General features: G+C 38.7%; 1 protein-coding gene across 1 annotated transcript in view; it reads left to right on the top strand.

The window, feature by feature from the left end:
* Window positions 1-26,848, top strand: part of Stt3B (catalytic subunit 3B of the oligosaccharyltransferase complex) — a 276,121-nt gene extending 249,273 nt beyond the window's left edge. The window contains exons 4-5 of the mRNA XM_067760123.1: window positions 1,467-1,665; window positions 26,648-26,848. Coding sequence (XP_067616224.1) covers window positions 1,467-1,665; window positions 26,648-26,719 — 271 coding nt within the window. The 3' untranslated portion in view covers window positions 26,720-26,848. The remainder of the gene's footprint in view (window positions 1-1,466; window positions 1,666-26,647) is intronic.
* The last annotated feature ends 261 nt before the right edge of the window (window positions 26,849-27,109 follow it).

Below are 27,109 nucleotides of genomic sequence, written 5' to 3'. Positions count from 1 at the left end.
CGACAAAGACCACAAAAGTCAAAGGCAGCAGATCGGGCAAAGGTTGATGGAACGAATGGGCCAAACAAATCAAAACCAAAGGTGCCTGCGAGAAAAACACAGGCATTGACTAACCCTAATGGACGCTCTAAAACGACTGAAAGAATTTTCCAGAAAGAATGCAAGGGTGGTTTCAAGCCAGTGCGCACTTCTGTTGGGAAACGTCGGAACGATACTGATTATCTGAAGCCAATCCGTCAAGAGCAAGCTCTAAAAATTAGTTCATTGGCCAAACAACAGAGTGCGAGGGAACGATCAAGGATAATGAGTAGCAAGCTGAAACGCAGGTACGATGAGAACAATAATTCGGAAGGGTTCTTGGCGGGAGCTTTGGTACTTTTATACAACCCTCACCGGCGGAAAGGTGTTCCATCCAAATTTCGGTGCAGTTGGGAAGGCCCGTACAAAGTTCTGAAGAAGATCAGTGATACCGTCTACCGCATACAAACAATTGGAAAACTACGAAATAGAAGGGTGGTTCATTTGGAGAGGCTAGCAGCGGTTAGATCGAGAGATTTGTCGGATCGGGACGATCAGACTTAGGTGGAGGCCAGCGTTACGAATATTAGCAACACTAAGGGGTACTGCCATCTCTAAGCAGATGCTAAGCAGTGACTTGATGCACATCGATAATTCAATCGTTATGTATCTACATAAACGAATCAATCATTAGGTCTACACATATTTACGTACACGCAGCGGAGAAGCAACGCACAAACACATGCAGATATCTTATCTGAGATATGCAATTATAATTGTGGAAGTGTCGCTCACAAACACACGCGCATATGAGAGCTATACACGTACATCTGTAGTTATAGTTATAACAGTTAACCAACTAGTAGATTATAGAACAGAAGCGCCTAGAAGATGCAACGGGGAAATCAAAGAGTATACAAGGCAGCAATAGTAGAGGCGCTACAATCAGTTTTGATTAAGACGCTATCTGGCGAGCAATAGCAGTACTATTTAATGTGAAGTACTTTAATAAAGGCCATTTTTCAATTATTCAATATTGGAGTTATTTATTCAACAGTTTAGTGATTCGAACCTTAGTAGAAGATTTGAAATAAGCGGAATTGCAAGTAAATTCGTTACAGTATTTATGTCAACCAAAAAATTATAAACAACACTAAAAAGTCGACCATTGAGAAATGTTGATACACTTCAGAAAATTTCATCACTTAAAACATTTTTGCAGTCACTGAATTTTTATTTTGTACAATAGGGTGCATAATTTTGTCAAATTTCATTTAGAGCTATATAATAGTTCGGTATTAGTGGTAAGCTGCGAAAATCTTTTTGTTTGGTTAAAAAAACGGGCGCTTAACTTAAAATGTTACTCGCGAGATAATTGTGTTTATTTGTAACTTATTGATTTGTGCAAAGAAGAAATTAATTTTAATATTATTTTTATCTAATTTAAGGGGGCCTGCTGGATATGACCGAACGCGAAACGCAATAATTGGTAATAAAGACTTTGGGCTCACATACCTTGAGGAAGCGTATACAACCGAACATTGGCTGGTTAGAATTTATCGTGTGAGAAAACCTTCTGAATTCAACCGACCCTCTATCGAACTCAGTCAAAGGATTTTGGCTTCAACAAATTATGTTTCGAAAAAGGTACCACACCTTTCTAAGATTACACAGTGCTACAAATGAATACAATGAATAGTTATGTCATCTCTCATATATAATTATGTTTTGAGTAGCCTACAGGTCACAGGTAAGTTTGGCCAGAAAATTATAGATAAAATAAGTAAATACTTGGCGCGATTTACTTCCAGAAGATTTAGGCCAGGCTTCTCTTCCAATTTTCGTAGTACTATTTCTTTTTCAATTAGAAAAAGAAAATATATTGTGGCGAATATTAGCAGTTCTATACATCACTATGCTGTTACTAAATAAATGCACAACAACAATAAAGCAAGCAACCTCACGTAAAAATTAAAGCAAGTAGCCATACATACATGTAAACAGCGAAGCTAACAGCAAAGACAATATTTCACATACATACAAGCAGCTAAGAGCAGAATTTATTACTCACACATACCCATGCATATAACTAGAAGACAAAATGTGAATATCAGATACATACAGGAGAAATGAATAAACAGCTGTTCGCGAAAAGTTTAGACCATTGGAAAGATATGTGAACGAGGCAACAGAGAGTACAGAAGCAGCGCAAGCCGAGGTATAATCAGTCAGTTTGATTTGAACACGCTTTTAGTGAAGTACGCGAGTTTTGTAATTGTGAAGTACTACTACTACAGTACAGTTGTAAATAAAGGAGATATTGCTATACTGAATATGTGAGTTATTTGTTCGACAGTTCAGCGGTCGAACGATAGTAGAAGTTGCATAATAATCAGAATTGCCCAGAAATCGTGACACTATTATATATAAAAATGGTCGTGGCTTGGTCACACTTTCAGAAGACCTCCAGTAAATATAGCCAGACAAGCATTGCGTTGGAATCCACAAGGAAGCCGATGACCTGGTGCACCTGCGAAAACTTGGCGCAGAACTGTGGATAAAGAACTCGTAGACGCAGGATACACGTGGAATGATATCACAAGAACCGCACCTAACAGAATACGATTTAAGTCGGTGGTCGACGCCCTATGCTCCAATAGGAGTTGAGGAAGATGATGATGATATAAAAATAAATTGCTGTACGTTAACCTTGCTAAAACTCGAGAACGGCTTTACCGATTCCGATGTTTTTTTTTTGTTTCGTTCGTTATAGTTCAAAGATCGTTTAGAATTTTTTTGGACTAGAAGGCGGTGCCACGCCTCTATTAGAAAAAGTTTAAATCGTTTTATCTATGAAATTATTTGAAGAAGGTATAAAAAAAGTATTATAAAGATTACATATATGAGTGCGAGTAGGAGTGAGAGTTTGAACAGGGATGGGAGTGTGAGTTGGAGTGGGTATGAAACTGAGAGTGGGAGTGATTGTGAGATTTGGAGTGGCAGTGTGAGTGCGTGGATTGGTGTAAGAGTGGGAATCTGAGCGGGGTACGAGTGAGAGTTGGAGTGGCAGTTGCAGTGGGTATGGGAGTGAGAGTGAGGTAAATGGCATAAGTGATGGACAGGAATAAGAAAAGAATGGAAGATACACTAGACGATTATCGTATAAGGAGAGCAAAGGGGAAGGAAGTAAGGCTCACTTTTTGGATGTAGGAAACCCAATTTTTTGGGTAGGACAAAGTCCGCTAAGTAAAGGAAATACAATTTTTTTAAATACTTCCTTTATATTAATGGAAGCGGAAGATGTGTCCGTACACACAAACACAATGTTGATGAATTCTGGTTTTAAGACTTTAGAAGTAGTTATTGCAACTAAAAATTTACAGCGCAGAACTTAGGTGAATAATTGCTTAAAGTACATTCAGATAGGAGCGCACTGATCTCTGTGTGAAGTTTCAAGTTTGTAGCTCAACGGAGAGCCTATTCTATTGCTAAAAACTCAATCCTTGCGCCTCCTTTTCGTGAAAGTATTGCATTCCTTGTGGCCTCTAACATACGTTTCATATTTCAAGTCGCCTGCTTCCCAGGAAGTAACATAAAAGTGGATCGGAGAATTCCACATATCTTATGATGGATTTTTTTCGGATTTTCGGCGAATTTTTTTTTCTTATTTTGTGGTATTTTTTCGGTGATCAATGTGTGGGGTGCAAGTATGTAGCTCAGAAGTAACTTGAAACTGGATTGTTAATTCCCCATTTGGTTAGAAATGTTTTAGTGTATTGCCCTGTTCGCCGCCTATTGAAATTTTTCTGTTGTTGTTTTTGTTGTTGTAGCAGTGCTTCGCCCAATCCAATAGGTGTGCCAATCACAAATAGTCACAAATGTCCTCCAACGGGAGTCCAAGGAAACTTGCTGTCTCAACAGGGGTGGACCATAATGAGAGGGGTGTTAGAGGCATTGGTTCCACAATACAGTTGAAGAGATGGTTGGTGTCATGTAGGGACACATTGCAAGCAGGACATACATTTATGTATGTCGGGGTTGATTCTGGATAGGTAAGAGTTTAACCTGTTATAGTAGGGAGAGTGCGTTCCTCCTCTGCTAGTTTTTGGTATTGTTCTTTAAGTACTGGGTTCACCGGGCAATTCCCGGCATAGAGGTCCGATGCCTGCTTGTGTATTTCACTGAGGATCTGCTTGTGCTTTTTAGCTTCATACGGCTGTATTCTCAGGTGCCGTATTTCCTCGTAATGCTTACGGAGAAGATCCTTTAAGTCCCTGGGCGGTGTAGCCTCATCAAACAGATATTTGTTGGGATGCCCAGGTTTCTGGGTATTCAACAGAAACTGTTTGGTTAGCATTTCATTTCTCTCCCTAATGGGGAGTATTCTCGCCTCATTATGAACGTCACACCCAAGATTTTGGGGTGTAAGACAGTCGGTAGTGTAGTGCCATCGACGTTGATGTTAAATATGGTCGACATTTGGCGCGTCCATGTTGTAAATAAGGTCGCCGATGATGTCAAGTTTCGCGTGGCGAAGAAACTGGAAAGATCAGGGAGGTAGCTGTTTATTTTGTTACAAAGCTCATCGATCTGTGGGCTAGGGTCTGTGGCAATTATTGTGCAGTCATCGGCATAGGAGACGATAGTGACTCCTTCCGGTGGTGAAGGTAGCTTTGATATGTAGAAGTTAAACAAAAGGAGGGACAGGACACCACCCTGTGGCACCCTTTATTTAATTCTTCTTGGTTTGGATGTTACATTCCTGAATTACACCGATGCTTGCCGACCAGACAGGTAATTTGCGGTCCAACTTTTAAGACTTGGGGGAAGGGAGACCCCTCCAGGTCTTGCAGTAACGTGCCATGGTTGACCGTATCAAAAGCTTTTGACAGGTATAACGCAACGAGTACTGTTCTATGGTTGGGGTTTTGATTTAAACCGCAATTTATCTGGGTGCTGATGACATTTAGCGCGGTGGTTGTGCTATGTAATTTTCTTAAGCCATGCTAATGATTGACTAGTTGCAAATTTCCATTAAAGTAGGGAAGCAGAATGGCTTCAGGTGTTTTGGGTACTGGCGATAGGAGTGATATCGGACGATAATAATCTCCTATGTTAGCTGGTTTCCCAGGCTTCAGTACGGGATCGCCTTGGCCATTTTCAATTTTTCGGTGATGACAAAGGTAGAAAGAGACAAGTTGAAGAAATGTGCTAGATAATTATATCCCTCTTTGCCTAGGTTTTTAAGCATCGGCATGGCTATGCCGTCTGGGCCCACTGCTTTAGATGGTTTAGCATGAACAATGGCATCCTCAATCTCTTTGGCGAATATGGTAATTAGGGCGCGCTGTATTTATGTTTGTGTGCGCGTCTGTTGGCCCGCCGTCTACCTTGGTCAACCGTATAATGCATTACATATTGTCGGCAAAAAGCGCTCACGCATTTTTTCACATCCGAAAGCACTTTATCGCCAAAGGCGATGGAAATTTTGTCATTGTGCTTAGACGGATTCGATAGGGACTTTACAGTGGACCAAGGCCTACCCACATCGGCAGAGAGGTTGCAATTCTTTAAATGCTCCTTATATTCGCCCGTTTGTGGTCATCCACAATCAATCTGATGCGTCGGTTTATATCCCTTATTTGGGGGTCGCCGGAGTTGTGCTGTTTTATAAGGTCACGTTCTCTAGCTAAGTTTGCTGCATCCGCTGGAAAACGAGGCCGGAATTCTTCCGGAGGGAATAAAATGATGTATATCGGAACGATTTTCTGTTTCCCTTGTCAAATTTGGTTTCGAGACAAACCGCTTTCGGCGTTGTGCCATCATCAGTGTCGATTTTTGTTCTGAACTAAATCGATTCAGTGACCTTGGGGAAAGCACGTTCCCCTTGGCGAGCATCAGTCGGGATAGGGAGGGCAGCAAAGTGATTGTCTCTTCCGTTTTTAAAGTTTATGAATGTACGGTTCTCGGTAATGATGAAGTCTTCGGTTCCCCCGAGCGAAAGGAGTATAGGTAGGTGGTCAGATGCCAATGTTACCATCGGCTGTAAGTTGACGCAGTTTACTAGACCTGCGCTAACGATGGATAGATCTAGCGAACTGTGACAGCTTCCTACCATACGAGTGGGGGCGTCTCCGTTTACTGTGCAGAAAGTCCACCAACATCTCACCACTGCTGTTCGCCTGTAGGTTAGAATGCCGTAGATCGCGATTTGAATTGAAATCGCCTAAGATAGTGCGATTATCGCCAGTGAGTAGTGCTCTGATATCAGGGCGGTATCCACTGGGGCAATAGGTGACAGAAGATGACAGTAGATGTTGATGATTTCTAGGTTTACATCGCATGGTCGGACAGATACTAAACTAAACTAAACTTTCTAGGACAATTTCCCTGCGGGTGGTGTCGGGATCAAATATATTATATTGCACTGAGTGTTGTATAATATACGCGAGACCGCCTCCATTTCCGCTCTCGCGATCTTTTCTGTGGACGTTATACCCGGAGCAGGTCTGCAGAGTAGATATTGTTGTGAGTTTGGTCTCTGGAACGCAGCAATGCGGATGTTATGCCGCTTCATGAAATCGACTATCTCCGTCATCTTTCCAGTTAATTCGTTACAGTTTAACTGCAGAATTCTGAAGTGCAACGGGGGAGACGTCACTCTAGGGGTAAGTGACGGGTGACTACGCCTGAGTTGAGGGAACTGTTGTGGCCCTGGGACTGGACGTCCCTGGGTAAGCATTGGGGTACCCGGTGTAGTTGGGTTTGCGGGCTGGCCTGAAACCCGTCGGAGACCAGAACATCTAGGAAAATGGCACCGTCCAGACCGCTTCCCAAGGCAGTCGGTTCTATGTACCGGAGCGACTCGGAATTTTTCCCGACCAAGAACTGTCATTTCAGTGTAATCCTATTTAATTTGTTGCGTCCCTCCCAAAAATTGTCATCCTCCCAGCAGCTCCTTGCAGCGGGACTGCTCCATATTCTCTTGCTCCGGGAAGGTATCGAATCCAATCCGGGCCCTTCTCCTAACCTCGGTCCTGAGAAATGGTTTTGCTGCGTCTTTCGGAAAAGAATCTTTTTAGGACGGTCATACTCTTCTCAGTGTGTCTCGTGCAAGGGATGGTTGCATCGGACAGGTTGTTCTGGGCTAGATCCCAAAACCCGACGTCCACGTAACTTTTATAATTCTTTTGTGGCTCCTTGCTGTTCACGCCCAAGGGCGTCACGTAGTCTATACCTTAGCGACCCCCCCACTACCTTCCAGCAGCCCTGCTGCTCAGCAAGCCACATATAGTACCCACTGCTGCTCGCGCCCCACGGCTCCACCAACTCATTCGGCCGCTCCCACTCATACCTACAACCTCCATAGTAGAGTCGGGAGCAATGCCGAGCATCTGCCCCTGCACCCGTCTTCTTCCCCTCTTGTTGTTGTTGTTGTAGCAATGCTCGCCCCACCTAATAGCCGTGACCGATCACAAATTGTCATCAATATCCTCTAACGGGAGTCCAAGGAAACTTGCCGTTTTTAACAGGGGTGGACCATAAGGAAAGGGGTGTTAGAGGCGTTGGTTCCACATTACAATTGAAGAGATGGTTGGTGTCATCTGGGGACACGTTACAAGCGGTGCATACATTTTGTATGTCGGGGTTGATTCTGGATAGGTAAGAGTTTAACCTGTTACAGTATCCAGAACGAAGTTGAGCAAGAGTGACACGCGTTTCCCTGGGGAGTATGCGTTCCTCTTCCGCTAGTTTTGGATAATTTTCGTTAAGCACTGGATTCACCGGGCAATTCCCGGCATAAAGGTCCGACGCCTGTTTATGGAGTTCACCAAGCACCTGCTTGTGTTTTTTCACTTCATACAGCTGGGTTCTCAGGTGCCGTATTTCCTCAATGCTTACGGAGATGACTCCTTAAGCCCCTAGGCGGCGCTGGTTCATCAATCAGATGTCTGTTGGGATGCCCAGGTTTCTGGGTATTCAACAGGAACTGTTTGGTCAGCATCTCATTTCTCTCCCTGATGGGGAGTATTCTCGCCTCATTATGCAGATGGTGTTCTGGGGACATAAGAAGACAGCCCGTGGCGATTCTGAGAGCAGTATTTTGGCAGGCCTGTAGTTTATTCCAGTGGATGATTTTTAGGCTTGGCGACCATATGGGTGACGCGTAGCACGTATTCGGCTGGCTAATTGCTTTGTATGTAGTCATGAGCGTTTCTTTATCTTTTCCCCAAGTACTGCCAGCGAGGGATTTGAGGATTTTGTTACGGCTCTGAATTCTCGGAACAATTGCGGCTGCGTGCTCACCAAAATTTAGATCCTGATCAAACGTCACACTCAAGATTTTGGGGTGAGGGACAGTCGGTAGCATAGTGCCATCGACGTGGATGTTCAAACTGGTCGACATTTGGGGCGTCCATGTTGTAAATAAGGTCGCGGAAGATTTAGTCGGTGATAATGCCAGGTTTCGCGAGGCGAAAAAACTGGAGAGATCAGGTAGCCGTTTATTTTATTGCATAGCGCATCGATCTTTGGGCCTGGGCCTGTGGCCATTATTGTGCAGTCATCGGCGTAGGAAACGATTGTGACTCCTTCCGGTGGTGAATGTAGCTTAGATATGTAGAAATTAAACAAAAGTGGGGATAGGACACCACCCTGTGGCACCCCTTGTTTAATTCTCCTTGGTTTTGATGCTTCGTTTCTAAATTGCATCGATGCCTGCCGACCACCCAGATAATTTGCGGTCCACCTTTTAAGACATGGGGGAAGGGTAGACCCTTCCAGGTCCTGCAGTAACGAGCCATGGTTGACCGTATCGAAAGCTTTTGAGAGGTCTAGCGCTACGAGTACTGTTCTATGGTGGGGGTATTGATTTAAACCGCAATTTATCTGGGTGCTAATGGCATTTAGCGCGGTGGTAGTGCTATGGAGTTTTCTGAAGCCATGCTGATGAGGGGCTAGCTGCAAATTTGCTTGGAAATAAGGGAGCAAAATGGCTTCAAGCGTCTTTGCCACTGGCGATAGGAGAGATATCGGATGATACGACTCACCTATGTTAGCTGGTTTCCCAGGCTTTAGTAGCGGGACCACCTTGGCCATTTTCCATTTCTCAGGTATGACAAAGGTGGAAAGAGACAGATTGAAGACATGCGCTAAATATTTGAAACCCTCTTTCCCTAGGCTTTTAAGCATCGGCATGGCTATGCCGTCTGGGTCCACTGCTTTGGATGGTTTAGCACGACCAATGGCGTCCTCAACCTCTTTAGCGGTGATGGTGATTGGTGACGCGCTGAATTTGTGTTTATGTGCGTGTCTATTGGCTCTCCGTCTATCTTTGACGACCGTAGGATGCATTATATATTGCCGGCAGAAAGCGCTCGCGCATTTTTTCGCGTCCGACAGCACTTTGTCGCCAAAAGCGATGGAAACTTTGTCTTTGTGCTTAGTCGGATTCGATAGGGACTTTACGGTGGACCAAAGTTTACCCACACCGGTAGAGAGGTTACAACCTCTTAGGTGCTTCTCCCATTTCGCCCGCTTGTGTTCATCCACAAGCAATCTGATGCGTTGGTTTATATCCGCCCAATGCAGCTCCTGCCTTGGGTGGTGCCACTTTCCCAGATGTTCTGGTCTCCGCGACGGCAACCCCCCGACAGATTTCATCGCGCCATGTTGCCAGGTCGCAAACCCAAATCATCCGGGTACCCCAATGCTTGCCCAAGGACGCCCAGTCCCAGGGCCACAGCAGCAATTGCGTCCTGGCCTTCCACAACACAGGCGTAGTCACCCGTCACTTACCCCCAGAGTGGCGACGTCTCCCCTTATGCACTTCAGAATCCTGCAGTTAAACTGTAATGGCCTAACTGGGAAGATTACGGAGATAGTCGATTTCATGAAGCGGCACAACATCCGCATTGCTGCGATTCAAGAGACTAAACTCACAGCAAGATCTGCATTGCAGACCTGCTCTGGGTATAACGTCCACAGGAAAGACCGCGAGAGCGGAAATGGAGGCAGTCTCGCGTTTATCATACACCACTGCTTACCCAAGGACGTCCAATCCCAGGGCCACAACAGCAGTTCATCCTAGCCTTTCACAACCCAGGCGTAGTCACCCGTCACTTACTCCCAGAGTGACGACGTCTCCCTCGTGCACTTCAGAATTTGTAGTTAAACTGTAATGGATTAACTGGGATGATCACGGAGATAGTCGATTTCACGAAGCGGCACAACGTCCGCATTGCTGCGATTTAAGAGACTAAGCTCACAGCAAGATCTGGTCTGCAGACTTGTTCTGGGTATAATGTCCACACAAAAGATCGCGAGAGCGGAAATGGAGGTGGCCTCGCGTTTATAATACACCACTCTGTGCAATATCATTTATTTGATCCCGACATCGGCCGCAGGGACAGTGTCTTAGAACTTCAAGGCTTATCTGTCCGGTCAGGCGATGGAAACCTAGAAATCATCAACATCTACATCCCTCCTGCCAGCTGCTGTCCCAGTGGATACCGCCCTAATATCAGCGCCTTACTCACTAGCAATAATCGCATTATCTTAAGCGATTTCAATACCTATCACTATCTATGGCATTCAAGCTTGCGGTCGGACAGTAGGGGTGAGATGTTGGCGGATCAAATAGAAGAAACGCGTTCTCAGAACCGCCACGGGCTGTCTTCTTATGTCCTCAGAACACCATCTACACAATGAGGCGAGAATACTCCCCATCAGGGAGAGAAATGAGATGCTAACGAAACAGTTCCTGTTGAATACCCAGAAACCTGGGCATCCCAACAGACATCTGATTGATGAGCCAACACCGCCTAGGGGCTTAAAGTGTCATCTCCGTAAGCATTATGAGGAAATACGGCACCTGAGAACTCAGCCGTATGAAGCAAAAACACACAAGCAGGTCCTCAGTGAACTCCACAAACAGGCGTCGGACCTTTATGCCAGAAATTGCCCGGTGAATCCAGTACTCAAAAAACAGTACCCAAACCTTGCCGAAGAGGAACGCACATTCCCCAGGGAAACGCGAGTCACTCTAGCTCAACTTCGATCTGGATAATGTAACAGGTTAAACTCTTACCTATCCAGAATCAACCCCGACATACAAAATGTATGCCCTGCTTGCAATGTGTCCCCACATGACACCAATCATCTCTTTAATTGTAATGTGAAACCAACGCCTCTAACACCCCTCACATTATGGTCCACCCCCGTTGAAACAGCAAGTTTCCTTGGACTGTCGTGAGAGGATATTGATGACAATTTGTGATCGGTCGCACTTATTGGGTGGGGCGAAGCACTGCTACAACAACAACAACAACAGGGGCTGCATTGGGCAGATGACACAAACATATATATTCTGTGCTGGCAATAATAATTGGACATTGTGCCAGCGCACTGCACACTTAAAAGAATTGAACAAGTTATCGTAATGCCTAAACTTTTCACTTATTACGGAAAACTCTTTGGATATTTAAGAAAACTCATTGCGCGTTTGCTTAAACAGCCTAAAAATATCTACTTCAGTTCATCTGCATTTAGGACATGACCAACGTACTCCTTTGGTGGGATCAATGATGTTGTCCACAACTCTACCTGTAAATCCCGCGTACTTTGAATGGGCGAGCCCATCACAAAGCCAGCAAGACACAAAGCGTTCTAACTCGCTTTTTACATGCCAGCTGTTTTAAATGCAGATCGTTTTCAGAAACTAATAAAGAAAATGAAGATTTAATATATAATGAAATAGCATACAGCACTAAATTTTATGGTAAATAGAGCAACCCTGAATGTTTGAAATACAAGCGAACAGTTTTAGAACTGTCAGCGAACAGTTTTAGAGCCACTGTATATTGGCACTTAGTAAACCAACGCAAACAGCTGCTATAAAAGTGAAATTGCAATAAAACATTGCGCACAAAAACAGCTAAGGCGCAGAGTTCGGGACACCCTTGGGCGTAAACAGCTAGGAGCCACAAAATATTTATAAAAGTTACGAGGACGTCGGGTTTTTGGGTCTAGCCCAGAACAACCTGATCTAAGCAACCATCCCTTGCACGTGACACACTGACAAGAGTGTGACCGTCCTAAAAAGATTCTCTTCGGACAAACGCAGCAAAACCATTTCTCAGGACCGGGGCCAGGTGAGGAACCCGGATTGGGTTGGATACCTTCCCGGAGCAGGAGAGTATGGCGCAGTCCCGCTGCAAGGATCTGCTGGGAGGATGACAATTTGTGGGAGGGACGCAACAAGTTAAATGGGTTTACACTGAAATTACAGCCCTTGGTCGGGAAAAATCCCAAGTCGCTCCCGTACACAGAAGCGGCTGCTTTGGGAAGCGTCAGACTCTAAAAATGTGAGGCGTAGCATACCCTGATTAAGGTTCAGTTGGTCTTTCTTATGACTATCAATAGAAATTTGACGTGCCCAACGCTTTTATTTAATTGTTTGATCAACGCCCTAGATTGAAGAGGAGTGTGATAACTAGTACCTAGTTAATTTAGTGACTCATTGTTACAAGGACTCTTTCCTGACAATTTGTTACAATCTAAGTCCTCCATACATAATCCTTCCAAAGGCTTTACTCGACTCAGCGCCGCGTATGCGAACTCCAAAGTATTTTGATGATTTCAATGAAATCCATTATGTTTGGATGAAAAATTTAAGTAGATTAATGGGGCATCAAGTTACAAGAGATGAACATAAATTATATTTTTGCCATACATGTCTAATACATTTTGCTAAGGAAGAAAATTTACTAACCCATAAAAAGCATTGTAGAAAAATTGCAACACGCATGCCTACACCTGAGAAAAGAATGCTAAAATTTGAAAATTTCAAAAAACAATTAGATGTACCATTTACTATATATGCAGATTTCGAATGTATTCTAAAACCAATAGATATTCAAAATTCTAGTAGAACTCAATGTGTACAAGAACATATTCCTTATGCCTATTGTTATTTTATTAAGTGCTCATATAATAACCAACTGAATCGTTTTAAAATATATAGCGGTTTTGATGCTCCAAAACATTTTTTTAAAGTATTTTCGATGATGTTTTAGATATTTACCACCTATATTGAGTAAAATAGTTACAATGCATCCATTAACTGCCAATTAACTTAGACGTCAAAACAAGGATATAGGTTGTCATATTTGTGGAATGGAACTTTTATTAAATGATAGGGTAGCAGACCATTGCCATTTAACTGGTGAATATAGAGGTCCAGCACATAATAAATGTAATTTAGAATATCAGATATCAAATTTTATTCCAGTATTTTTTCAAAATTTATCTAAATATGATTGTCATTTATTTATTAAAGAGTTGTCATGTGTAGAGGGGGATATAAATATTATTCCCTTAAACAAAGAGTTGTATATTTCAATATCAAAGAGAATATATGTTAATAATAAAGATACCATTGAGCTTAGGTTTTTAGATTCATTTCGATTCATGCCTTCTAGCTTAGACAATTTAGCTAAGAATTTAAGTAATAATGATTTAGAAACAACAAAGGCTTATTTCCCCAACGATCATCATTTTGATTTAATGAAACGTAAAGTTATTTTTCCATATGACTACTTAGATTCAGAAGAACGTCTCAATGAAACACAATTACCTGATCGTTCACTTTTCTTTAACAAATTATCAAATGAATCGTGTAGTACCGATGATTATAAGCATGCACAAAATATTTGGACAACATTTAATTGTTCCAATTTATTATATTTTTTATTATTATATCTAAAAGTAGATGTGATACTCCTCAGAGACATTTTTGAAAATTTTAGAAAATTATGTAAACGAATTTATCGACTAGACCCTTGTCAATATTATACATCTCCAGGATTAACTTGGAACGCAATGCTCAAAATAACTAGAATAGAATTAGAATTGTTTACTAATGAAAACATGCATAATTGTATAATGTCGGGTATTAGGGGCGGGATTGTTCAATGTTGCAAACGGCGTTCAGTTGCTAACAATAAATATTTAAGTGATTACGATGAGACTAAGGCTTCAAATCATATAATTTATTTAGATGTTAATAATTTATATGGTTATGCTATGTCACAATATCTCCCTCATAATATTTTTGAATGGATTGAAAACGTAGAGGAGTTTGACGTTTTTAGCATACCAGAAGATTCTTTAGTCGGATATATATTAGAAGTAGATATAAATTATTCCATAACCACTCACAATATTCATAATGATTTACCATTTTGTTTTGAAAATAAAAAAGTTGGCTCAATGAAAAACTCAAAGTTGATTGGTGATTTGAGAAACAAAATGGTTAATCATTATGAATATTGTGAGAGGTTATGGGATAATCTAAATCTAATTCTAATATATGTATATCTATATATAAAGAATCTTCTGGTATGCTAAAAACGTCAAACTCCTCTACGTTTTAATAAAATAACAGTAGGCATAAGGAATATGTTCTTGTACACATTGAGTCCTACTAGAATTTTGTATATCTATTGGTTTTAGAATATATTCGAAATCTGCATATATAGTAAATGGTACATCTAATTGTTTTCTGAAATTTTCAAATTTTAGCATTCTTTTCTCAGGTGTAGGCATGCGTGTAACAATTTTTCTACAATGCTTTTTATGGGTTAGTAATTTTTCTTCCTTATCAAAATGTATTACACATGTATTGCAAAAATATAATTTATGTTCATCTCTTGTAACTTGATGCCGCATTAATCTACTTAAATTTTTTATCCAAACATGATGGCTTTCATTGAAACCATCACTGTATAAAGAAATAAGATTAATATGATGTGATTTTTTTTCTTTTGTTAAATAATAGGGTCCTATTACTAGAGGTTTACGCCGATCGCGTACGCCGGTGTTCTTACTTTAAAAAGCTTGATTTTTCTATTTAAAAAAATAATATTTAGGAAAGGTTTTGTTTGTATGTACTTAAGGAAATCAACGTGTTGGCCATTTCAGAAAGATCTGGGGTTTTTGCCTCAAGATCTCGCAGACCGTTCAAAAATTTTCAGGAGTAGCTCCTCGCGGAGGGATTGTCCCTCGTTCACTTACTCCAGAGAGGCTTCGAACCTAACCCCGGTCTTTGGAATTGGTACTGCTGCGTCTGCTAAAATGAAATATAGATACATAAAATAGGCACACTTGTGTCTGTATATCTCGTGCAAAGCGTAGTTTCACCTAGGGTTAACTCCTAATAATCGTCGCGAACATAATTTCTTTAAATCATTTGTGGCTCCTTGGCGGTCACGCACAAAGGCGGCTTACGGTTGCTATTAATGGTCTATTAATACTCATTACTCTCGTAGCACAGGGCGCCTCCAGTGTTTTCTGCTGTTTTTAAGAGCTACAATTCCCGATGTGCGAACAGTAGCAATCCCTACAACCAGTCGCTACCACGCCTCCTGACCCTCACACCATATGCCAGTATAGAAGCTATAGGACTGCGACTTCGAACTCATACCTTCGTCGACTTCGCTTTCTTAGAAGCTCTAGGTGTAGCCCCGAAGACTTTCTAACGGATGATTTTGTCGCGCTATGCTGCCGAGCTACACCAGAGAAACGCCATGAAACGTTAGGGAGTAACTATTCGGCCAAGGATGCCGCCTTCGAAATCATAAGCAATCTAAGTGGAAGTCATTGCGTAATGGGTGAAAATCGTATAATCCTCGGCACATCTGCATGATTAAAATTTTACAAGGACCCTGGATAAAATTTTTAAAATGTAGACCAAAGTTTGCAGACGTTTGTGTTCACAACATTGATTTCAATAGTCTTCCTTAAATCAATAGAATGAAAGTAGACCGATTTTAAGTTGAAAGATGTTTACTGCTGTTTTCCGGCCTTATGATATAAGTGCTCATTATGGATGACCGCGTAGTTTCAGTTTTCAGACTAGTTCGAATGTCCACTACGTTAGGGTAGTAGCACACACGGTCATTAGTTCGGCTGTCTTCGGAAAGCTTTTGCTTCACCACTTTGAGTGTTCTTGCGAAGGACAAAGCCTCACCTGGTAAATATATGTGCCTAGTAGGCACTGCCTACGTATTCACATTTGTAAAAGGAGCCGTAACGTGTAGTTGATATTTAAACTTGGTTGATAGGCTATAATCAATGTAATTCACTCCAAGGGACTAGTTTTGGATAGGGACGCCAACTTTAGGAAATGTCAAACCGGGAGACTTGGGTGTTGAAGGATGAAGTGTGAAAATCAAAATTAACATTTCAGACGCTATTGTATAATTTCGCAAATAAACAACAGATGTTTGAATGTAAGCCCAAGCGATTTTTCAAATCTTTCGCATACATACATATATCCTCAACTTAAGTATGATGTAAGAATCATTTCAATGGACTGTTTATGCCCCTAGAACCTACTAAAGGATTTAGCATCACTGATTTCGATTATTCTTTCAGCCAATCGCAATATAATATTTAAAAAAAAAAATCGGCACCTTTTTTGGGGATTTTAATTTTTTTTTACAAGTTGAGGACAATTTGAAAACAATTTGAAATGCCTTAGGTCATTTTATTTGAATTCATTGTTCATTATTAATTTTTTGAAAAAAATATGCAAAGTGAGCATATAAATTTATTATATAACTTTTCTTGTAGTGTTTTGTTTTAATAACTTGGTGAATTGGGTGATGGAAAGTCCGTGTTACGCTGACATCGAAAACGCCTGTCTTTTTAAATAACTTTTGAATATTTAGAACGAGTTAAATTTCGCAATTAGTTTCTTATAACTGGCAGTAATGCGCATCCGTTGATACCACTTTCGACCATATCCAACCAATTTTCGACATGAACAATAAATGGCATAAACAGTCTTAAACGAGTAGAAAATATAGAACGCCGCCACCGCCGCGCCGATATTTTTGACTCTCGGCGGTGGCGTGCGAAAAATGACCCTAATCACCGGCGGCGGCGGCGTTTATCGGCGGCGTATATCTCTACCTACTGAAAAGTTTGATGGAATAAGAAGACGTTGCAAGTTAAAGGTTGCGACTTAAATCTTCACTTTATTGAATAAATTCTTGTCTTTTATACTAATTTGCTTAACCTATACATTAATAAATATCTAAATACTAATAACTAAAATTAAGTACATAGGGAATGGAGAATGCATACATGTCTGTTTGTATACGGTCTTTGTATACATGTATTTTTGTATGCATAACTCCATACATGTAGTTTTGTACATTCAGCAGCGTCAGCAGATCAGTTTGAGTGTTTCGCTATTTTCCCAAAAGAGGCTTGTATGTTAGTATGTATAATTACAATGGGTTGTATGTTTATATGTATAATTGATTGGCTGTGAATGGATATAGGTCTCATGTTCGGCATTCCATATCGTCTGGGTTAGTTCAATAATTTATGTTGGGAAAAATATTGTAATATGATTATTACTAAAATATATTTGGAATTTATACAGCGTAATACCGCAAGTGTGTTACAGTCGTTGTGAGGTATAATGGACCTTACAGTGGGTATGACGTATAATGCTACACTACTACCAAATTGTCTTCTATATCAAACACATTTACACTAATATCTGGATTATTTGATTCAAATATTTCAATATCTTTTATTTGTAATGGGAAATTTAAATTTTCAAAATTGGGTACTTTATAATTAATTAAAGTTATAATGGAATCTTGGATATTTCTAATGTGATATGAAGAACACCTTTTTCTATTTTTGGAGGGTTGGTAAAGAGATGAAATTATGGCCCACTTAAAGCAATATATATCATTGTTGACAATGTTAATACAAGCTTTTTTATCTGCTATTACTTTTGGTATATATAATGAGCCTATAATTGGTTAATATTTATTTATGTTTACTTCTAGATGGATAATTTCACTTAAACTCCACCCACTATCTCGCTCTTGAAATGTTTTCATTTTTTCAATCAATTTACTAAACTTTTCCTTAATTATTACCCCAACATTATTGTTCTCCATAAATGCTTCAGTCATTAGTGTTTGGTGTGACATAGCGAATTCTTTTATTTGAATATATTTACAAAATAACTCAAAGTTAAATTTGATGCTTTCATACTTTTCTATAGATTTCTGTAAAAGTACAGATAATTCGTTAAAATGTTTTTTCAAAAAAATGTTCAACAATTAAATCATTGGGTTGATCGTTTTCAAAACGTATGTCTCAATACGATTATTAACATAGCGTTAATACCTTTAACATTACTATTTACATTATGCATACAATTCTTTTTATGTATATTTGTTCTCAAGTGTGCTGTCCATACATTTTGTCTACTTGAATTTTATACTGCTCGCACTACTGCGGGTTTTTTTTGATAAATTGATGTTTCATTGCAATATGTCTAACTAAACTCCTCTTCCGAGTATATACCTTTTCACAAGAACTACACGGATGCATTTTTATTTTTTTATTAATTGGCTTTTTCGAGCGTTTTTCTTTTGAAATTGCTTTTAAATCCTTAAGATCTTGATTCATAATGTGGATATGCCTACAATAATCAACGGTGTTAAATAAGTAACGATGTATAAGTATTAAAGTTTATTACTGTTTATTAGAAGTGATCCTGGTTAAACACGGCTGGAAATCCTTATAAAATGTATATCCGTGAAATATAGATGAGTGCTAAGTGGCTTTAAACAATTTACTACATTTTTTTACTGAAAATATGTCCAATTTATATACATTGAGACAAGTAGCCCTTATCTAAATGTATGTATATTGATGTGTGTGCCTGTGTCGGTATGTATTTTGCAGTTTGTTGATATATATATGCTGTCATGTTTACGGCAAAGCTCTGCTAAAAGTAAAAAGCTCTAAGCTTTTTCTTATGCGCCACCTAGCGGAAGATCTGCCAGAACACAAACCGGAAGAACGGATGCGACACCCAGCATATATGTGTGTGTGTGTATATACTTTTCCTTGCACCATTTGAGCTAGAACCGGTATTTACATACTACTTAAATAAAGTGAACGTAAATTAGTTGAGTTCATATGCGTCCGGCTCAGTAATAAAAAGCCATTAAATAAATTCTAACAAAAGTTAAGCACCATTTGCAGCAGCAAGCAGTGCGAATTCTGCCAGTGTTATTTTCCGGCGTCTTCATGGGCAACACAGACATAATCATCGGAAGAGACAACCACCCAATGTGAAGAAAATACCATCAGTATTGGCCATCAAGATGATCCAGCTCCTCACTACATCTTTGCTAAATTAAGTTCAAAGCTACATCAAAATCAAAAACGAAAGGATAAGTAACCAATATTAAATACTATCGTTTAATAAATCAAAGCGATTATGATTACGGGAACGTGATTCGATAATCACCGATCACTGATCAGGATAATTCCCGTGCAGATTACACTGGATCACAAATTCCAATTTTTTTTTCTGCACCAGAGACGCCATTATGAAATTCCTATGTAAAATCACCCCCTGATTCCGAAAATCAAGGTTATTTTCAATGCTATGGTAACGTTTTTGAGATATTTACAAATTACCGTTTTTCAACAAACAAACAAAAAATTCGGTCCACTTAATCATATATATCTCAAGAACGAATTGAGCAATTACAAAACGGTTTGAAGCTTTTAAAAGGTACTTTAAACTGTGCATACAACACTTTTTTCTCTCTAAGCTCTGTTTTATTGCAAAAAAAAAAATTAGCTTTCATTCAACAAAATCGATGGACTAATACAAAAGTTATAAGCATTCAAGTAAATATATCCATTTAATACTTAAGTACCTACTGGTACATATGTATGTGTTAGTATTCGTATATCAGTTAGCAGGTTGATTTTCGAAGCGTTATTAGATACAAAAAACTGTTAGTTTCGTTTTCTCAAACCCAGGTATATTTCAAGCAAGAGCATATTTTTAAGGCAGGTAGTGTTTTCTTTGTAGAACTAGGGAACATTTTTGTCTAGGTAGGCTTGAATTTTTACTTGATCTAAGTATAAATAATAGTACATGCACCTTGTTCCTTCATAATATCTGCAAGGCTCGCCGGATACTGTTCAGTTTATAACTGAAGTTTATAACCCGTCATTTACTTAAAAATATAATATGAATAAAAGGGCGCGAGAGTTTGAGTGTACAAAAGATCCAGATATGTTCTGTTTGATCTGCGGTCAATTTATCGTTAAAAGGATGCGACGTGTGTTTTCAAATCCTTTGAAAGTTACATACTATAAGTGTTTTTGAATTGAGCCTAAAAACCATGGACACCGAATACTGTGTGCACCACATGTCGAGTCGAATTGATTTTTTCGGAAACCGGAACAAAAAGTTGCGTTGTAAAAATTAGGAATTTGCTCCCTTTTAATGCATAGCTGACTAATTTCTGAAACTATCTATTTAGGCGACATATGAAATTTATTACACGAATGAAGTGGACTGCTATATTTGTACTACAAAAGTACTTGGGGTTGGAAAGTCAAGGAAAGCAACCTATGCGAGCGTATAGACAGTATCATTACCAGAACTAAATTCAAAGGAAGCTACATTGCCAAAATCAAATTTAACTTTAGTTCCGGCTCCAGTTTCATTGTCAACAGCAATATCTGATTACGCGGCATCATGTTGTACTGGATTTCAAACGGAAAACAAAAGAAACTCTTTGTCACAAGCACAACTCAGTGATTGGATAAGGGATTTGGAATTGTCAACGGAAAAGGCCCAACTACACGCCTCTCGTATGCAGCAATTTAAATTTGTTTCATTCGATGTTAAGGTAACATATTATAGAACTCGTCACGAACAATTTTCCAAGTACTATACGAAGGAGGACAGTGATTGTTACTGCAAAGACATTGCTGGTCTATTCAAACAGTTTGGCGAACCATATGATTCAAAAGAGTGGCGATTGTTCATAGACGGCAATAAATTAAGTTTAAATGCCGTATTATTGCATATTGGCAACCAAAAGTCATCTATCCCGATCGCGTATGCAGTAGATACGAAGGAAACGTATGAGGTAATGCAAAAATTGCTCAAATTAATCAAATACGAAGAACATGATTGGAAAATATGTGCTGATCTTAAAGTCGTTGGAATGCTATGTGGTCTACAAAGTGGATACACAAAATACTGTTGCTTTCTATGCAAATGGGATAGCCGAGCTCGTCAAGACCACTACATCATAAAGAATTGGCCAAAACAAATCGGGTATCAAGTTGGGGCGGATAACATAAAATACTCCCCACATTTAAAGAAGGAAAAAAAGAATTCTACCTCCTCTCCACATCAAGCTCGGCCTTATCAAAAACTTTGTCAAGGCTTTGGACAAAGAAGGCGAAGCTTTTCATCACTTGAAGACAATCTTTCCAGAGATTTCAGTAGCAAAAATAAAGGAAGGGATTTTCGTGGGACCGCAAATAAGGAAAATGATGACCAATAACCATTTCAAAGAACTATTATCACCAGTGGAGGCAGCAGCGTGGGATTCTTTTGAAAAGATCGTTACTTATTTTTTAGGCAAACACAAAAGTCCTAACTACGAGATGATAGTGAATGACTTAATCAAAAACTATGCGGAAATTGGTAAATAAAAAAACATATTTAAGACCGTTTTCTCAGTTAACTTTAAAACCTATCTGCCCGATAAACAAAAAATTTGTATGAAAATTTTTAAATTTACATGAGAATATATAGCCCTAAATCTGAATTCATCGTCTACTTCCGAACAAACAAGAACGAGAAAAATGTAAACAAAAAATTTGTTCTGAATTGAAAGATAAATCCAGCCTAAGAAAATTATATACTAATGTGTCACTTATGTATTTATCTAATATACCTTTATATTTCCGTTCAGGAAAAAATATGTCTTTAAAAATTCATTTCCACACTCCCATTTAAATTTTTTCCCGCAAAATCTTGGCGACGAAAGTGACGAGCATGGCGAAAGGTTTCACCAGCAAATGAAAATGATTGAAAGTCGGTATCAAGGATTCTGGGATGTCGCTATGATGGGTGACTACTGTTGGTTTCTCATAATAGAAACCAATCCTAATCTAAATAAGCGTCAAAACAAGACACATAACTTTTTTAATTATAAAATATAATCATAGAGTTAAGACAGAATCATATGTACATATGCTATTATTTGTAGGGTACTTAAGTTTTACAATATGGATATATTTATTTGAATGCTTATAACTTTTGTATTAGTACATCGATTTCGTTGAATGAAAGCTTATTTTTTTGTAATAAAACAGAGCTTAGAGAGAAAAAAATCTGCAAAAAATAAAACCGTTTCGAAATTCTTCCTCGCAAAGTACACATTTTTTTATATTTTTACAAAAAAATTTGAAAAAATCCGTAATGATTGTTTGTTGTCTTTGAATGTGCAGGGCCTAGCAAAAAGTGTTGTATGCACAGTTTATAGCACATTTTATTACCTTTTAAAAGCTTCAAACCGTTTTGGAATTGCTCAATTCATCCTTTAGATATATTTTGTAACGATTTTAGTGCAATTCCGCTTATTTGCAACCTTCTACTAACTTTCGTATCGCTAAACTGTTGAATAAATAACTCCAGTATTCAATGATGCAAAATGGTCTTTATTAGAGTACTTCACAATAACACTTATACTTCGCAACCAATAGCGTGCTTAAATCAAACTGATTGCCCATGCCTCATCTGGTGCTGCTTTTATACTCTTCGGTTTCCTTGTCGGCATACTTCTAGGCGTTTCTCCTTCTAGAATTTACTACTTGTTTAACAGCTATAAACTCACCAGCTATAAACTACAGATGCACGTTTATAGCTTCTCATATGCGCCTGTATATGTGAGTAAAACCTCGACCGATGATTGCATACTTTTGTGAACATCTCAGATACTCATGATATGCATGTGTTTGTGCATATCTCTCCGCTTCTTGTATGTACATATGTGTAGACATAATGATTGACTTGTTTATGTAGATACAAGTGACTGCTTAGTATCGGCTTAGGGATGATAGTATGCCTTAGTGTTGCTAATATTCGTCACACTGCCCTCCACCTAAGTCTGGTCGTCCCGATCAGAGAAATTTCCTGATCTAAACGCCGCTAGCATCTCCAAATGAACCACCCTTCTTTTCGTGGTTTCCCAATGGTTTGTATGCGGTAGATGGTATCACTGATCTTCTTCACAACTTTGTACGGGCTTTCCCAACTGCACCGAAATTTGGATGGAGCACCTTTCCGCCGGTGAGGGTTGTATAACAGTACCAAATCTCCCTCCAAGAAACCTTCAGAATTTTTGTTCTCGTCGCACTTGTGTTTCCACTTACTACTCATTATCCTGGTTCGTTCCCTCACACTCTGTTGTTTGGTCAATGATCTAATTCGTAGAGCTTGCGCTTGACGGATTGGCGTCGCATAATCAGTATCGTTCCCACGTTTCACAACAGTAGTGCGCCCTGGCTTGAACCTACCCTCGCATTCATTCTGGGAAATTATTTCCTTCGTTTATGTGCATCCATTTGGTTTTGTCAATGCCAGTATTTCTCGCGCAGGTACTTTTGATTTCGCTTTATTTGGCCCATTCGATCCATCAACCTTTACCTTTGACTTTCGTGGCCTTTGTCGAGTCTTCTCCACCAGTACTCGATTACTGCTGACCCCTTTCCCCAAACTGAAGTTAAGTGGTACATCCTGGTTCTTGTAACGCATAACCCTTCTCTGCATATCGATGCTGATCAACAATCTCCGCCACAACGAATTTGTGTAGAACCATGACCTTCCCAATTAAGGCTTCACAGATCACTTCTCCTCGGACTTGGTTATACTCGCCAGTGACCGTACGCAACCTTGCTCCATGTAATGGCTTTACTCTCCTGTTGACCAAATCAGATCGAATCAAGGAATGAGATGCGCCCGTATCTACAGTCAGTACACGTTCTTTGCCATCCACATTCCCTCTGACGGCAAGACTGCCTGATTTCCTTCCAATTTGCCGACACAGATATCACAGGACATTCAATAGCTTGAGCTGGTTCTCGATCTCTACACTTTACTCGCTCTTGCTCATCCCGTCCAGCTTTGTTATTAAGACCACCCATGCTGTTGAAACCACTAGGATCAATATCGCAATGACGTGCAATGTGACCGGGCTTCCCGCATTTATTTTTTTTTTGTAATAAAACAGAGCTTAGAGAGAAAAAAAAAACTGGAAAAAAATAAAAAGTTTTCGAGATCCTTCCTAGCAAACTACAATTTTTTTTATATTTTTACAAAAAAAAATTGAAAAAATCCGTAATGATTGTTCGTTATCTTGGAATCTGCAGGGCCTAGCAAAAAGTGTTGTATGCATAGTTTATAGCAAATTTTATTACCTTTTAAAGGCTACAAACCGTTTTGGAATTGCTCAATTCGTTCTTGGGATATATATGATTAATTGGACCTTTTTTTTTTTTGTAAATGTCTCAAAAACGTTATCATAGAATTAAAAATAACCTTGATTTTCGGAATCAGGGGGTGATTTTCCATAGGAATTTCATAATGGCGTCTCTGGTGCAAAAATTTAGATTCCTTGAAATAATTGTGCGAGCAATACTTACCGTCAATTCAATTTCTGTCTGTGTTTCATACCTAGATATATATACTTACCTGGAATCACCTTAACCTATACCCAAACCAAAACATTAAGAGATATCTGCTCATATGCACTGAATGTAAAATTAATTTGCGTTAATAAATGTAAAGTTAATTTGCATTAACAAAGCAATATTTAATGCTAGCTATACACCTTTTTACATACACGTACAAATCGGCCCACTCCGGGATTAGTGGGGATTATTGCAGAATTGATTGAAGTTTTTTATGAGAAAAAAAATGGCGAAATTCGAAAAATATCGAAAAACTGAAAAATTACAAAGAAAAAACTTTAAAAATTTTTGTGAATTTTTTCCGAAAAGCACATTTAAAAACAAATTTAAAAAAAAAAAGATCCCAAACGGTCAATTTTTGAAAAAGTTATAGCATTTTGAAAACAAAAACGGTCTTTTTTTTAAAATTCATAACTTTTTTTTGAGTTGGATGAAAAAATTCTAAAAAACGTCTTTCGTAAGCTAGAAAAAAAAAAGAAAAACTTTCAGCCAATTCTAAAGGGGTCGGGTTCAAAATTGGTCGAAATAGGATGGAATACCCCATATATAGGACAACCAAAAGTAGGTCACGGATCACATATGTATGTGTAATAAACAACGTTGAGGTAGATCAATTGGGCTACCATCAAAAAAATCATGTTAGTAATTATGTAATTATATCTAATTGAATTTTAGAAAAACACCGTAAATTAAGTAAACAACACCGTCTTTTTTGTATTCATTTCTCACTACTTTCTTGCAAATTCTTTACTTTACTTACGTTTTTTTTTTTTTTTTTGAAAAAACGGTTATTCGTAAATGTCTCAAAAACGTTACCATAGAATTAAAAATAACCTTGATTTTCGGAATCAGGGGGTGATTTTACATAGGAATTTCGTAATGGCGTCTCTGGTGCATTTTGGCTGTAAACCAGTGTTATGATTTTGTTTCATACCTGCACACGCATATTGAGATTGCTTAAATTTACTATATAAAGTAAGAATTTCGTGATAAATTTAGATTCCTTGAAATAATTGTGCGAGCAATACTTACCGTCAATTCTATTTATGTCTGTCCTTTCATACCTACATATACATAATCACCTTAATCTATACCTAAACCAAAACATTAAGAGATATCTGCTCATATCCATTGAATATAAAATTTGGGTTTTTTGACTTTTTTCTTTGATTTTTAAGGTTTTTTTCATGACCTGCTTAAAAAATTTTCATTTGATTTAAAAATTTTCATGTATAACCTGTCCGACTCAAAATTGTCCGCTGAAAACTTTGGCGATAACAGTTTTTTGAAAAAAAAATATATATATTTTTGGGTTTTGAGGAGTGTTTTGGTGAAAAAACTTATTTTTTCGCCATTTTTTTTAAGGGTTTCTCAGAAACGTGCAAAAGTGTTACCGATGAAAACGAATTTGTCTCATAGTTCCGATTCCACTTAAAATTATGGGATAAAAACGTTGGCATTAACAGTTTAAAAAAAAATTTTTTTTTTGTTTGAAAATGAAAAAAATCGATTTCGACCAAAACAAGTCCCAAAAACCAAAAAACTGTTAAACTGTTAATGCCAACGTTTTTATCGCAGAATTTTAAGTGGGATAGGAACTATGAGACAAATTCGTTTTCATCGGCAACACTTTTTAAAATAAAAATGTTATCTTTGTTTATGTAAATTTTTTTGTAATGAAAACAAAATCAAAATAACAAAATATGAGAGCCGTGAGAATTAAAAAAAATGTTTAAAAGTCATTTGATTCTCACCGGTCTCACCTTGGAATATTTGTATCATGCTTCAGACTACGACTTTATTGGTTTATTAATTTTTGAATATATAAAATTATATAGTTTTGGTAATATAGGGGGAGGGCCAAAATAATATTTTCCCCAGGCGCAAGAAACCCTCACTACGCCACTGTTCCGTAGGCTACGGCAAAACATAATTTGATAGCACGTGCAAAGTTTTCATGTAGCATTGCGTTATTAATTTGTATATTTATTAACATATACATATTTTTCAGAATTCTAAGCGACGTAAGGGATATATTAAAAGTCGCCCAACCGTTGTTAAAGGACAGAGGATCAAAAAGTAATCACTTAAAATTTTGATAATGTGGGTCATTTGTGTCCAACTATCTAGTGGGTTTACATTGTACGAATAATGCTGTCACCAAATTAATGATAATGGCTAATAAATTTCAAATTTCGACCAAAATAAATAATCTTTTTCGTTCCATTGAAATGCAAGTAAAACAAAGCGATTCGTAAAAAATATTTTATCATAATTAGAATTTAATGGAGCACTTCATTTGAACTTGCAACAATGAAAAAGCGTATGATTTGTTGTCCATGGTAGCAAGGCTAGCTTTAATAAATCGCCCTATAAATTTCTTCACTTCTTCATGACAACAGTAGATGCGTTTTCTTTTTAAATGATTAAAGCGGAGGTGAAGGCAACATTCAGCTAAATTGGCAGTTGGTAA

Source organism: Eurosta solidaginis, chromosome 1, assembly GCF_040869045.1.
Source record: "Eurosta solidaginis isolate ZX-2024a chromosome 1, ASM4086904v1, whole genome shotgun sequence".
Taxonomy (NCBI): domain Eukaryota; kingdom Metazoa; phylum Arthropoda; class Insecta; order Diptera; family Tephritidae; genus Eurosta; species Eurosta solidaginis.
The sequence above is the reverse complement of the archived record's forward strand: the minus strand, read 5'-3'. Positions and strand labels throughout refer to the sequence as shown.